Here is a 15,512-nt window from a genome sequence, read left to right as displayed (position 1 = left end):
GAGCCAAATCAAGAAGGAACTGCCATTCACAATTGCTACAAAGAGAATAAAGTACCTAGGAATACAACTAACAAGGAACGTAAAGGACCTCTTCAAGGAGAACTACAAGCCACTGCTCAACAAAATAAGAGACGATACAAACAGATGGAGAAACATTCCATGTTCATGGTTAGGAAGAATCAACATCGTGAAAATGGCCATACTGCCCAAAGTAATTTACAGATTCAACGCTATTCCCATCAAGCTACCAATGATCTTCTTCACAGAACTGGAAAAAAACACCTTAAACTTCATATGGAACCAAAAGGGAGCCCGCATAGCCAAGTCAATTCTAAGCAAAAAGAACAAAGCGGGAGGCATCACACTACCGGACTTCAAACTATACTACAAGGCTACAGTAATCAAAACAGCATGGTACTGGTACCAAAACAGAGATATAGACCAATGGAACAGAACAGAGGCCTCAGAGGAAATACAACATACCTACAACCATCTGATCTTTGACAAACCTGACAAAAACAAGCAATGGGGAAAGGATTCCCTGTTTAATAAATGGTGTTGGGAAAGCTGGCTAGCCATGTGCAGAAAGCAGAAACAGGACCCCTTCCTGACACCTTACACCAAAATTAACTCCAGATGGATTAAAGACTTAAACATCAGACCTAATACCGTAAAAACCCTAGAAGAAAATCTAGGCAAAAGCATTCAGGACATAGGCGTAGGCAAGGACTTCATGACCAAAACACCAAAAGCAATGGCAACAAAAGCCAAAATAGATAAATGGGACCTAATCAAACTCCACAGCTTCTGCACGGCAAAAGAAACAGTCAGTAGAGTGAATCGGCAACCAACAGAATGGGAAAAAATTTTTGCAGCCTACCCATGTGACAAGGGGCTGGTATCCAGAATTTACAAAGAACTAAAGCAGATCTACAAGAAAAAAACAAACAAGCCCATTCAAAAATGGGCGAAGGATATGAACAGATACTTTACAAAAGAAGACATACAGGAGGCCAACAAACATATGAAAAAATGCTCATCATCACTGGTCATTAGAGAAATGCAAATCAAAACCACATTGAGATACCATCTCACACCAGTTAGAATGGCGATCATTAAAAAATCTGGAAACAACAGATGCTGGAGAGGATGTGGAGAAACAGGAACACTTTCACACTGTTGGTGGGAATGTAAATTAATTCAACCATTGTGGAAGACAGTGTGGCGATTCCTCAAGGACCTAAAAATAGAAATCCCATTTGACCAGCAATCCCATTACTGGGTATATATCCAAAGGATTATAAATCATTCTACTACAAGGACATGTGCACACGAATGTTCACTGCAGCACTGTTTACAATAGCAAAGACCTGGAACCAACCCAAATGCCCAACGATGATAGACTGGATAGGGAAAATGTGGTACATGTACACCATGGAATATTACACAGCCATCAAAAACGATGAGTTCACGTCCTTTGTAGGGACATGGATGAACCTGGAAACCATCATTCTCAGCAAACTGACACAAGAGCAGAAAATCAAACACTGTATATTCTCACTCATAGGCGGGTGTTGAACAATGAGAACACATGGACACAGGGAGGGGAGCACTACACACTGGGGTCCGTTGGGGGGAAATGGCGGAGGAGTGGGGGGTGGGGAGGTGGGAAGAGATAGCATGGGGAGAAATGACAGATACAGGTGAGGGGACGGAAGGCAGCAAACCACACTGCTATGTGTGTACCTATGCAACAATCTTGCATGTTCATCACATGTACCCCAAAACCTAAAATGCAATAAAAAAAAAAGAAAAAAAAAAAAAAAAGAAAAAAAGAAAAAACAACAACAACAACAAAAAACCAAATGTATCTACCTGTGGATCAGAAAAGATTATTTAAGTTACAAAAATAATTTGGGAATTGGGAGTCAAAAAAATTAGACTACTTCAATAGTCCTATAACGAAGAAAACAGAAAGGATGATTCACAAATAGATTATAATTTAAAAAGAAGCAGTTTCCTTTAAAGTAACCCTAGGTAAAATTATTAGTATTAGTCCTGTAATTGGCATTGTATAGGAATAGTCACAATAAATCAAAACTCTTAGAAGATAAGTTATTAGACAGTGAAGTATTATTTTTAAAAATGCTACTTCTAGTGAGAATACTAAAGTGACCTGCAAAAATTCCATCCCATTATTCCAAAGCTTAACATACACTTAAAATATGACTAGAATTTTTTTTTCTGGCCCACTTAGAATTTACAGAATTTCTTTTTAAATGTTCATAGACACCTATGCTGTAATTGATATTCTAAATTAAACTGTCAAAAAATTCTGTGAGTATAAGAACTACAAAGTCATACAGAGTTTATAATAAAGTTCTTTTGTTACCCTAAGTGAAGTTCCAGTAAATTTTTAAACCTTAAACTTACAAATTTTTTGCCTTTTAATTAGAAGCACCTCATTTTATTTGGGCTAGGAAAGTGACAGATTATACATTAAAATAATCCACCACTTGAAAAAAAAAAAAAAACACCTTATTTTTTTTCCAACAAAAACCAAAAGCAGAACTGTAGTTCTTTAGAAGAGATTTATATATGCTAACTCAACCTAAATACATACATCTTATTAAGAAAAATCTAAATATATAAAATTACACAATATACATGAATTAACAAAAAATTTGAACCATGAACAGTGCCTATTTTTAGGTGCTATAATTCTCTCTGCCGCTAGGGCAAATGATCAGAGCAAATCACCTGCCAACTCATGACCACATACATACTTTCTTTGGTTCACCTTCCTCTGTCTCAGAATAAAAACTGCAAGGTTTGAATAAACTTGATTTTCACGTGTGGAATAATACCAACATGCATGCAGGAAAAAGAATTAAAATGATCAAGCAAAAAAAAAGAAAAGTTTATCAATCAACATGACACACTCCTAAAAGCAGAATGAAAAAAGTTTAGCGTTTGAAACAGCTGCATGAAATGTGAGCCAAGACAGCACAAGGCTTACAGATGGCATGAGGCATATTAAAGGAAAAGGATGATTCAAGAACAAGGCTCTACTCATTGGCTTACCGCTCTGTACATGATCTGTCTGGCCAAGGAAGATTGAAAGACATTCTACAGCAAATCAAGGCAGAGGACAGAACAAAATGATTATAAAAAAAATGTAACAGCTTTGGAACAAAAAATATGGTACAATTTAATCAGTTTTTCTCACCCAAAGTGTACATTATAAAGATGTTTCCATCATCCCAAGCACAAAGAAAAACAAGAAAAGCCAATTTCAAGTAATAAACACAGAGACTTTCTGACTTACAGTTATCACCAGCTCATTTTAAAATAAAATAAATGCATTTTAAAATAAAATTGTAAATGTTCATGCTACAAAATGTAGCAATAATAGTCCCCCAACTCAGAAGCACCAACGAAAGGTAAAAGGGTTAGCTTTTGAGAATAGACATAACTTTACTGCATAAACAAGTTTTTCAGGATCGATGAAACACCTTAATAATTATTAGTTGACCATTTTAGATAAGGTAAAATTTTTTGGATCAGTAAAAATACCTATTATTTTCTTGCCTATTTACTAAATGTGAAAAAATGTACTTTTGTATGCATATACACTATACTTAATAAAGGCATAGACAACAAATCCCTGACATTCAGTTCTTAAAGTAAAATATGTCAGTTTCCTAGGACACTGCAATACATGAAAGTGAAACCAAACACTGTAACACATTTCCAGTATAAGGCTTCCTTAAAAACAAATTCTGTGTTGCAATTATAAAATTAGCTTTGAACTCTAGGAACAAGAAAGATGAAATAGACTTAAATGTTGAGAAAAAATATATACACTCCGTGACAATAAAATATATATAACAGATATTTTTAAATTTGTTTATCAATTATTAACCATGTCTCTCGTTTGTAATTTACAGGGAAATGGGGCTTTGTAAACAAAATTCTATTAAGTCTGAGCTTAAACATGAGAAGGTGGATTTCTGCTATATTTAGCACGACCAGATTTTCTAGGTTTTAAATTACTGGAGCAGAGGAAGAGGTTCCTACCATGAAATCACCGAATTCAGATGATTCTCCATTCATTTAATATTTGGGAAGCAGCTACTAAACGAAATGTAATATACATTGGGACATAAATTTTTTTTAGTGAATGATATGACATGACAGATACAATATTTGCATCTTTGAGTACTGAGAGAAAAACTATGGATATAAAGTACATTCCTGCAATTCTAATGAAAACTATGAAATCACTTAAGAGAAAATGTAATTTATAATCCTTTTCTGGAACACATTTAATTCAACTAACATTTACTTACTGTAAGACATGTTTCCTAGTTTTAATTACTCATCATAAACTCATACTGTATCAACAACTCACCGATCCACAGGAGTTGATGTGTTCTCTATAAAACTGATAACTTTTTCCCTGACATTAACAGATTTTGTCTTCAAAGCCACAGTCATTTTGTTTACTAGTGATTTCATTCCTCTATCATTTGAGCCATTAGAAGATTCACCCTAAAAAAAATAAATAAATAAATTAGATGGTTTAACTGCTCTCTAAATGACTAGAAGACATACTACAGCCAGTGCTCGACTTACGACCACGGTCGGGACTGCGGAACGGTCGTGACACGATTTGCTCATAAGCTGAGTAGGCTCTATGTACAGTTGAAACGGTGCACGTGGAGATGGTGGTGCTGCCAGAAGCTGGTCCGCACTGTTGCACGCCCAGCTGGGCAACGTTTGCACTGCCAGACGCGGAGCAGTCGTGGCTAGCGATTGTGGTCGTAAAGTCGAATGGTCGTAAGTTGCATAAGTCGATCAATACCTGTACTGCTAATGGTTATCTCATGTTATAGACTGAATTGCAATCCCACTAAATTCATGTAAGTTCTAACAGAATGTGACTGTATTTAGAGATACAGGCATAATTAAGGTTAAATTAAGTTTTTATAGGTAGTGCCTAATCCAGTCTGACTGGTGTCCTTAGAGAAAGACATGAGCACATGAAAACAGAGAAAAAGCTATGTGAGGACACAGAGGGGAAGGCAGACATCTGTAATCCAAGGAGAGAGGCCTCAGGATAAATCAAACCTGCCAATACTTTGATCTTGGACTTTCAGCCTCCAGAACAGTAATAAAATAAACTTACATTAGTAAAGCCACCATTTTGTGGTATAATATTTTGTTGTGGCACCTGTAAACTAAATCATTAGGTGAAATCATTTTAAGAATAGAGGGTAGAATAAAAAATTAGGATGTACTTATGAATATATGTGCGTGGAGTCTGAAATTAACTTCATTAAATAAGAAATAGTTAAAACTACTGACCTTTCTTAGACTAGCCTACAAAAATAAGGAAAAGTATAATCAAACTACTATTTGTACATAAATGTGTGTGAAGTCTCCAATTACCTTCTTTATTCATTAAGAGATAGTCAAAACAATTAACTTTTCTTATCTCAGACTAGCCTACAAAAATAAGCTAAAGTATAATCAAACTACTATCCATGTAGCTACATTTTTAAGCATTTATCCCTTGCAAATGTTTGCTTTTTAAAGACATTCCCACTTAGGCCTTTATTTTCTGAAAAAAAGTTATCCTGATGTACCACATGTAATAGGTGAGAGTATAATTCTTTTTTGTTTGTTTTGTTTTGTTTTTTTGAGACGGAGTTTCGCTCTTGTTACCCAGGCTGGAGTGCAATGGCGCGATCTCAGCTCACTGCCACCTCCGCCTCCTGGGTTCAGGCAATTCTCCTGCCTCAACCTCCTGAGTAGCTGGGATTAGGCACGCGCCACCATGCCCAGCTAATTTTTTGTATTTTTAGTAGAGACGGGGTTTCACCATGTTGACCAGGATGGTCTAGATCTCTTGACCTTGTGATCCACCCGCCTCGGCCTCCCAAAGTGTTGGGATTACAGGCGTGAGCCACTGCGCCCGGCTTGTTTTGGTTTTTTTTGAGATGGAGTCTTGCTCTCTCACCCAGCAACCTCTGCCTCCTGGGTTCAAGCAATTCTCCTGCCTCAGCCTCCTGAGTAGCTGGGATTACAGGCACCTGCCATGACGCCTGGCCGAGAGTATTAATTCTCAAATTGTTTCAGGGGATTGCTTACATATACCTTCCTAAAAGGCAATTTAGTAATGGGTGTCAAACATTTAAAAGTGATCCTATTTTTTGCCCATTATTCCTCTTTAGAATTAATGGGAAGGAAAGCAGAAGAAAGTGCCCAGAGATTTGAGTACTATTTGATAGAAAATTATACAGCCACTAAAAACTCCCACTTTTTAAACAACATTTTAAAATGCTAGAAAATGCTCATATATTCAGTGAAAAAGCAGAAAATAAAACTCTAGGTATGCTATTATCACTACCTTTGGAAAAAGAAACACATTCACTACAAAGGGTTTGATGAAAATATTTTAAAATACGAATGGCAAAATTATCTCTGGTACAGCTACAGGTGATTTTGCTTTCTTTATACTTTTCTTATTTACATATGATGCTACAGTGAACATGTTACTTTTACTTTTACAAGAAATGTCATTAACAACACACAAAAAACTATGCTTCTATTTCCGTATCTAAATTCAAAGCTGAATTAAACTGAATGTAAAAATTATTTGGTACTCTGAAAAAAATGCTCTTTAAGATAATTTCTAAAATAGCCTCAATCAGTGTTTTTCAAATGCGAAGATAAAAGCTTCAACAGAAAACTACTGGCATCATATCCAGTGATGTGAATGGAAATATAAATGAAAATGTTTTTTGCAGAGCCATTTGATAATAATGCAGAAGTCTAAGGACTTTGGTAAGTAACATTTTAATCAAGTTACTCCATTTCCAGGACTAAATAATCATGACATATGCAAATATATCACTACAAAAATTAAATAGTGTAACAGAAAAAGACTGAAAATAATGTAAATATTGAACAACAGAAAACTGAATAAATTATAATACACTCATACAATGAAATACTAGTTATTTAAAATTAAAACAGCAAACGTTTACTAAGTAAATGGTGATTTCACACAAAGAGCATCAAGTTAAAAATCAGATTCTCAGACAAACCTGATCTGCTGATGTGAAAATAATCTGATTTTGATTCGTATGGCCAAAGATAAAGCTTAACTAACACAGGTAGTGAGCCACAATTTCACAATAGCTACTATTAAATATTTGGTGACAGGTACTATAGTTTGCATTTACTTGCACAGTTAACCCTCAAGCTATCCTTAGGAAGAAGGCTATGCTGTTAACATTTCTATTACACAGGTAAAGAAACCACAGCTGAGAGACCCTGCTGGAGATCATGAAGAAAGAAAGCTGTACATGAAATCTGAACCCACGTATGTCAGATCTGTAAGCTCAAGCTAGTAACCACCACCCTGTACTAGTTTTCCTTCTATTTCTGTTTTAAAAGATAATCATTAGGTAGATGAGCACCATTATTTATGAAAATGATTTAATGACATCTAATTCAACTGACATGAAATACTTAAGTACTGAAAAAGCACGAGACCTATTATCCAAATATTTCCAAAGCAGAAGAGAAAAACAGATTTATCCACTGTAGCAGATCATAGTAATGTGTATTACTAGTAATGTAAATAAAAATGTAGTAATGTGCATTACTAAATACACATCTCAATAACTAAAAATCAAATAAAACAGGACTGGCAAGTGGTTTTTGTCTTTCTCTGCCTAGCCAATTCTCAAATATAGACAGACTCAAGTACTAATCATGTAAGTTTGTGATGGGGATGGGTACAGACATAGTATGCACAAGATGATTGTTAGCCCTAGTATTCTGGAAAAAAACTAACTGTGAGAGGCCTGGAACCAGCTTGCTTAAGAGTTCCAGCTATTTATAGGACCCAGATTGGTACCCATTGATATTTAAGCTGGAGCATAAAACTGTCACTACGTGACACCAAACTCCAGCTGGACAGGGAGAAATTTGAATTCAGCAGCTGAACTTCAAGAGCTCTCAGCTAGTTTAGCTGTGAAGGATTGCTATATCATTTCATTATTCTCACAATAACAGGACTCTTCATGTGTTTAAAATATTATGACTCCATGTCTGTTATGGTGGGGGCTTAGTAATTAATCACCTTTCCTAGGAATTTATCCAAATCTGGCGACATATTCTCTACATACACTTACATCAACAGAATTGATACTGCTCCTGGAGCCTGAGGTACTGGCAATCCAATGGCCATATCCATTTTCTGGTCCATCCACATTAATGTCTGCCAGGTGCTGCTGCAGTGCTTAAGGTAAATTAAAAAAAAGAAAAACAAAACCTAAAATATCAACCCTCTTTGGAAAGATTCATTACCAAAGAAATATAATAAATATGTCACAGCTGAGAAAAAAGGACCCAAGGACATAATCACAAGTATTTCTTTCTGCATGTCTGTAAAGGAGTAAAGGCCTTCAAACTAGAGCAAACAACCTTCCTCTTCTTCCTTCTAAAACCCTCTGTACACGGAAAACTTTTCTTAACTGACACCAAAGGTGGTGATAACTGTAAAGGCTTTATGTTTCTTCTCTGGAAGGAAATCTTTCAAGTGTTAACAGATAATTTCTGCAACCTTTTCATGACATAAAGGATTAACTGAAAACCGATTGTGGCTTTTGTTATACCACAAGGAGACATCAATCAATCTCTCCCATAATAAAGAAGCAGTGTTAGGCATTAATAATTACAGAAGGAGAGATTATTCTTGGTGAAGAAATAATTCACGGTTTTAAAAAAGTTTCTAAAATCTAGACTAGACTAGACACTTTTGAGAATAACAAGCTTAATATATGTTATATCATACTAAGTTTTATATCATGTTACCAGGATTCCTCATAAATAACACTGAGCCTAGAGCCAACACATTTAATACTACTTATTAAAAGTATCTTTTTGTACATCATCCTGGGTACGAGCCTCAAAAGTTGTTATTAGGTCATGATATATAGGAGATAATCATCATCCTTGTTAATATCAACAAAGACCAAGAGGAAATATATCCTAATGTTCCAAAAATTCTATGTTATAGCCTAACTCCCATGACTAAAGCCTAAGATTCCATTACCCTCCACATATACTGATTTGATTTTTGGAGCTTCAGTTGCACAATTGGTTAGCATATGATACTTACATATTGCTTTGATTTGATCACTAATTTCCCCAGCATTTACAGTTTAGTTTTGTGGTATCTCTTTTTCTAATGTAAGACAGGCTCTTTTAAAATCTTACTACTCTGCCTGCAAAGTAAAATTCTCAATACTTGCCTGCAGAGACCTTGTCAATTATTTTACTATCCTAGATTATCAAATTTTAGTCTGCAGACGTGAAAATATCGGTTTATTTTACTCCATTTAGCCAACATTTTTTAAACAGAGAATACCTTCAAGGAGTTCAAAAATAAAATGACAAAACACCTGAAGAGTCCAAAGGGTACACTATAAAAAGTGTTCCTTTCACTGTTCCTTCCGAGTTCCATCATTTGACCTTCTTCTCCACAGAGGCCACCACATGGGCAGGTTTTCATTCATCTTTACAAAAATATTTCTTGGAAATACATCTCTTGAAACTGTCTTACATCAAACAGTCACTCATTTCAATTGTCTGTTACGTGTGTTATCTGTATGTCCTGCTGGCCTTGTCTTTTCTGAAAATACTGAATGAATGAAGAGAGTCTACCCATTAACTAATATGACCACTCCACATCAACTCTGTTGATAATCAATACAATTTCTTCTGAAACATGGAGGAAAAAAATAAATTAAAATCTTACCCATAAATCCTCCACTGGCAATACTCACATATTCTTTATTTTTCTGTAACAGAAAATGTAAATTATTCCAAAAATGTGACTTAATTAAAACTTTGCCTAGTTCTAAAACATTGATAAATACAGTATCAAGCTATATATTAAATTTCTGGACTTTTTTATTTCCATGACAGTTTGGACGTTGGCACAGAGAGGCATATCCATTTACCGTATATATTGTAAAGTCTGGTGTTCAGGTGGGAAGAAGGCGGCAACTTCAAGGCTATTAACAAGTCTTGATTTTACCTGTATTATAGTTTCAACAGCGCAACTGTCAAACCGAAATTAGTTAAACGGTATTTTAGGTTGTAATCAAGAGTGATTTTTAAAAGCTTTCAAAATATTTTATGCCCTTTATTAAAATATAATATAAAAGGAAACATTACAACTAATTATGAAGAAATAGGGAGTGTTACCATTTTGCAAACTACTAGAAACTAATGGATCTAAGTAACAGAAATAAAAAAAAGGGAAACACACAAAAAAGACATCTAAATACTATTTGTCACCTAAAAGAGACAGGCATCACCCTCAAGACCTCCTTCCCCTGAACAAAGCAATTCAATCACACCTCTAGATTTAACTAATGGCTTACAGGAAATACCAAGGACAGAACATGATAGATGATACCATGTGAATATAATCAGCAAAATCCAGAATTCGAGGAACTCTTTAACACAAATTAATTGGGCTTTTCTCAACAAATATATGCAAGGAAAAAATTTTAAAAAGGAACCTATAAACTAACTTAACTTAAAAGACATCAACCAAATGTTAACATCTTGTTTTAGATTTTAGGAAAATCAGGGAAACTTGAACACTAGTTAAATTTTTAAAAATAAAGTATGATAATGATGTGGTTATGTCTTTACAACGAGTTTATGGCATTCAGTTTTCCCTACTTTTCAATTTACTTGAGACTTTCCAAGATAAAAATTTGGGGGAAAAATTTATAAAACCACATAGTAACCTGAATAATTACAAAAAGTTCTCAATATTCCAAACTCTTGCCCTATGAGAGCCCTCACAATATATGGTATAGTTTACACTGAAGCACTTTGTTTTTGAGGTAGGGTCTCGCTCTGTCACCTAGGGTGGAGTACAGTAGCATGACCATGGCTCACTGCGGCCTCAATCTCCCAGCTCACGTAATTCTCCTGCCTCAGCCTCCCAAGTAGTTGGGACCACAATGGAACACATCCACACCCAGTTACTATTTTTATCTTTTGTAGAGACAGGGTCTCCTTATGCTGCCTAAAGTGGTCTTGAACTCCTGGGCTCAAGTGATCCTCCCATCTCAGTCTCTGAAAGTGCTGGGATTAGAAGCATGAGCCACTGTGCCTGGCCTGAAGCATTTTTAGAACAGGCCGGTTAAATTTATGAGTGAAATGTTTGGTTCCTTATATTTATTATTCTGTATATTTCTAAACTCTTTCCTTTAATAAAATTTAATATCCTACAATCCCTCTCCCAAATATCCTGTTCCTTCTCTGATTTTGCTTTTCAAGGACTTTGTCTTTAAACTTTTTCAAACCAAATTCCCAGTAAAATACAACACAGACAGAAATGAATCCAAATTGAGTGGCTTGTATATTGCCATGCCTACCGTCTTGCTGATTCCATAGGTCAGCACCACACAAAGTAAGGCCTTTAATGCATCAACTGCCAAATAATATTTAATAAACAACTGTTTTAATAAAAAGCAAGCCATCACTGAGTGACGTTTTTAACAAGGCAGAGGCACAGGTTGCATAAAATCACTAATTCAAATTAGTTGTTTTGAAGACAGTATTTAAACACAAAAAGGAAAGATGGCTAAGTTTTGTGAATGAACATGCATATATATTTATTCGGTTTCAAATGAAGACACTAAAATGAATTTTATAGCTATTGAAAAAAGTACGAGGACATAAACACACATAAAGATCAATGTAACATAACAGGCCAGGGGCAGTGGCTCACGCCTGTAATCCCAGCACTCTAGGAGGCTGAGGAGGGCGGATCACTTCAGGTCAGGAGTTCAAGACCAGCCTGGCAACACAGTGAAACCCCGCCTCTACTATAAATACAAAAATGAGTCAGGCGTGGTGGCGCATGCCTGTAGCTCAGCTACTCGAGACGGTGAGGCAGGAGAATTGTTTGAATCTGTGAGGCGGAGGGTGCAGTGAGTGAAGATTGCGCCACTGTACTCCTGCCTGGGCGACAGAGCGAGACTCCATCTCAAAAAAACAGTAATAATAAATAGAGAAAATAAAAGATCAATGTAACATAATTCAGAAATAGATCTTGATGCACAGAGGAACTCAGTATATTAAAAAGGCGGTATTTTAAATTATACAATTTGTAAGCTATCTGGAGAAATTTTTTTTTAATTCCTATCTTACTTCTTACACAAAATAAATTCTAGATGGTCTGAGTTAAACATAAAAAGTAAGTCCTATAAGCACATGAGAAAAATCTGAAGAAGACCTTAACAAGACACAAAACCAAGAAAAATACAGATAAATCTGACAAGCAAAAAGTTATCTACACGAATTTCTTAAAGGGGATAACAGTAACCAAACCACACCGAAATAATCTACGTCAGCATACCTGTAAAAAGTGTGCCAGGACCATGTTCATATACATGTCTTCCTCCTCCCTGCCACTGCCCATGAAACAGAGGTGCTCCCCGCCAGCTACGGAGCCAGACTCAATGGACTGCTTCTGTGCTTCCAGCAAGGATTTCACTGACTGTGCAAACTCAGATGGATTCTGGAGCATCTAGACGAATTTTTAAAAGTTAAAAACTTGGCAAGCCTGGTTTACATACATTTGCAAACTTGAAATTTTCTTTAGGAAAAACCCCAATGTTTAAAGAGCCACGATGAAAACAAAGGGAAAAAAGGCTCTTATAAATAAAATCCTGGGATAAATGAAATATTTATAAATGTCTCTTTAATACATTAGAGCAAAAGTTGAACATTCACAGAAAGACTGAAGCAAGTAAAATACTTCTCTGCTAGAGAAAAACTGTTCGTTGTTGTTTTTTCTTACGTAACAAGTAGCTACAGTGTCCTTAGGTATCATGACAGAAAGAACATAAAACTACAGATCAAAACAAGCTCTATTTTTTAGTTTCCACTGACATGGTCAACCATGTTTTTCTTATAGGAGAGTCAGAAATAACAGAAAGCATTTATTTAACAGCAGTATTCCAGGTTAACGGAGACACAAGGCTGAAATATTCATTTCATACCCTCAAGGGAACAAGTATGATAATGACAACAGAGACGGTTAAAAGCCGTTTTAATGGAGATACATAAAAAGTATGGAGAATAATTAATAGAAAAACGGACAAACCATGTAGAAAAGCAATGTGTAAAAAACAAAAGCAAATATAAACAAACAGCACACTCACAAAAAATAATGCCAACCTCAACAGTAATCACTACTATTTTTCACTTAACATTCTGGTAAGGTACGAAAAGACTGATAATGTTCCGTAATGCCGATGGCATTCTCACTTACACTTCTGAAACAGAAGGTGGTTCCGCCTTTTTAAAGGGCCATACGGTGGTCTCTAGTAAAAGGCATATGCCCACACAACTCAATGAAACAATTTTACTTTTAATAATCTATTTTACAGAAATATTTGCATGACTTCACAAAGTGTATATAAAGACGTTAACTGCGGCATTGTTTATTACAAGAAAACAAAAAATAACCCGAATATGCATCAATCAAGCAATAAATTACAGTATACCTACATGTACCATGGACTGCTATGCATCATTAAAAAGAATGTACTTATATCAAAAGATCTCTTAGAAACTGTTAAGTGAAAAATCAAACAGCAAAACAAGAAATATATAAATAGATATTAAAGGTCCAGAAGATTAAGTAAATTGATAATATTCTTTAACATTTTTTTCTTTTTTAAATTTTTAAATTTTTATTTTACTCCATTCCGCAGATGTAACTTTCATGTTTTAAAAATTCAAGCCAGGTGCTGTGGCTCATGCCTATAATCCCAACACTTTGGGAGGCTGAGCAGGTGGATCACTTGAAGCTAGGAGTTTGGAACCAGCCTGGCCAACAAGGTGAAACCCCCTCCTCTAGTAAAAATACAAAAATAGCCAGGTGTGGTGGCACACAACTGTAGTCCCAGCTACTCAGGAGGCTGAGGCAGGAGAATCACCAGAACTCAGGAGGCTGAGGTTGCAGTGAGGCGGTATCACACCACTGCACTCCAGCCTGGGTGGCAGAGAGAGACTCTGTCTCAAAAAAAAAAAAAAAAAATTTACATATTCATGAATCATCTGAGTAAATTTTTAAAATAGAAATGAGAGAGGAATCAAGGAAGAGAAAGGCAGAGTTTACCTACAGAATATGGATGAGCTAGGATGGCCTTTCTCATAATATCCAAAACCCTGATTTCTTCCACTAGTTTTCTCTCAATATCACTTCTCAATATCACACATCCTTTCAGTCTTAGCATCGAATTTTTCAGACAAGTTGGGAAAGGGAAGGGTAGACTTAATATTTAGCAAAGAGGCTTCTTATCCCATCCCTGGGTTCCCTGTCCCTGAGGCTTTAATGGTCCCAGAATGGCAAATGATGTTAGTCTCAATTCTACCAACGGCTCTATTCATCTCTGACAATATTTAATTATTTATTTTACCCATAATTCAAATTAAATGACCTCGGACAGTAGTTTTAACAACTAAGTACTTATATGCCAGATACTACCCTTATTAAATATTCATTTATTATATGCAAAAATACTCATGATAAAAATGGCTTATACTAAAAAGCCTACAGAATTCTTACTCAATTACAATAGAAGCTGATAACCAGAGTACTTAGGAGGTGCAATGCACTGTGCTAACTGCTCTATTAGGTAGCTCAAACGAAGTTCAGAATTTACTGACATAACAATGGTAAGCAACAGTAAGTCACAGTGAGCATTGCTTTCCACTACCCTTTATGATGCCAAAAGGGTATCTGGGCCAGGCATGGTGGCTCACACCTGTAATCTCAGCACTTTGGGAGGCTGAGGCAGGGTGTCAACTGAGGTCAGGAATTTGAGACCAGCCTGACCAACACAGTGAAACCCCATCTCTAGTAAAAATATAAGAAATTAACTGGGCATGGTGGCAGGCGCCTGTAATCCCAGCTACTTGGGAGGCTGAGAGAGAAGAAACACTTGAACCCGGGAGATGGAGGAGCAAGATCACATCTTAGCAGTAGGCCAAGATCACGCCACTGCACTCCTGCCTGGGCAACAAGGGCCAAACTCCATCTCAAAAACAAACAAACAAAACAAAACAAAAGGGTATCTGGGTGAAAAGGAAACCTGACAGCAACACTTTTCTTATAAGAGCAGAGACTCCCTCCTTAAGCAAAAAGAAAAAATTTCCCAATCTGGGACCTATAAACTAAAGAAAAAAAGGTTACTTTAAGAATCATTAATCAGCATTTATACTAACCAGATCTGAATCTAAATGGAAAGCAGTTGATAAATGCCCAGCGTTATACTGTTCTGCAGGACGGCAATCCACCACAAAGAACCGGACTCCATCCTAAAAAAGAAACAACATTTGACATACAGAAATTTGCAATGAGGTTCACATTGTACAATAAAATATTGAGAGTT

The 15,512-nt window shown here is 35.9% G+C and overlaps 1 protein-coding gene across 3 annotated transcripts in view; it reads right to left on the bottom strand.

The window, feature by feature from the left end:
- Nucleotides 1-15,512, bottom strand: part of TBC1D23 (TBC1 domain family member 23) — a 68,039-nt gene that overhangs the window by 13,763 nt on the left and 38,764 nt on the right. For 2 of the 3 annotated variants that reach the window (XM_003943537.3, XM_074403545.1), the window contains exons 10-15: nucleotides 15,346-15,438; nucleotides 12,467-12,637; nucleotides 9,839-9,881; nucleotides 8,211-8,317; nucleotides 4,415-4,554; nucleotides 3,085-3,129 (exon numbers count right to left, since the gene is read on the bottom strand). In XM_003943537.3, the coding sequence (XP_003943586.1) occupies nucleotides 3,085-3,129; nucleotides 4,415-4,554; nucleotides 8,211-8,317; nucleotides 9,839-9,881; nucleotides 12,467-12,637; nucleotides 15,346-15,438 (599 nt within the window). The remainder of the gene's footprint in view (nucleotides 1-3,084; nucleotides 3,130-4,414; nucleotides 4,555-8,210; nucleotides 8,318-9,838; nucleotides 9,882-12,466; nucleotides 12,638-15,345; nucleotides 15,439-15,512) is intronic. The other variant, XM_003943536.3, reaches the window with a different exon arrangement.

Source organism: Saimiri boliviensis, chromosome 8 (genome assembly GCF_048565385.1).
Source record: "Saimiri boliviensis isolate mSaiBol1 chromosome 8, mSaiBol1.pri, whole genome shotgun sequence".
NCBI lineage: Eukaryota > Metazoa > Chordata > Mammalia > Primates > Cebidae > Saimiri > Saimiri boliviensis.
The sequence above is the reverse complement of the archived record's forward strand: the minus strand, read 5'-3'. Positions and strand labels throughout refer to the sequence as shown.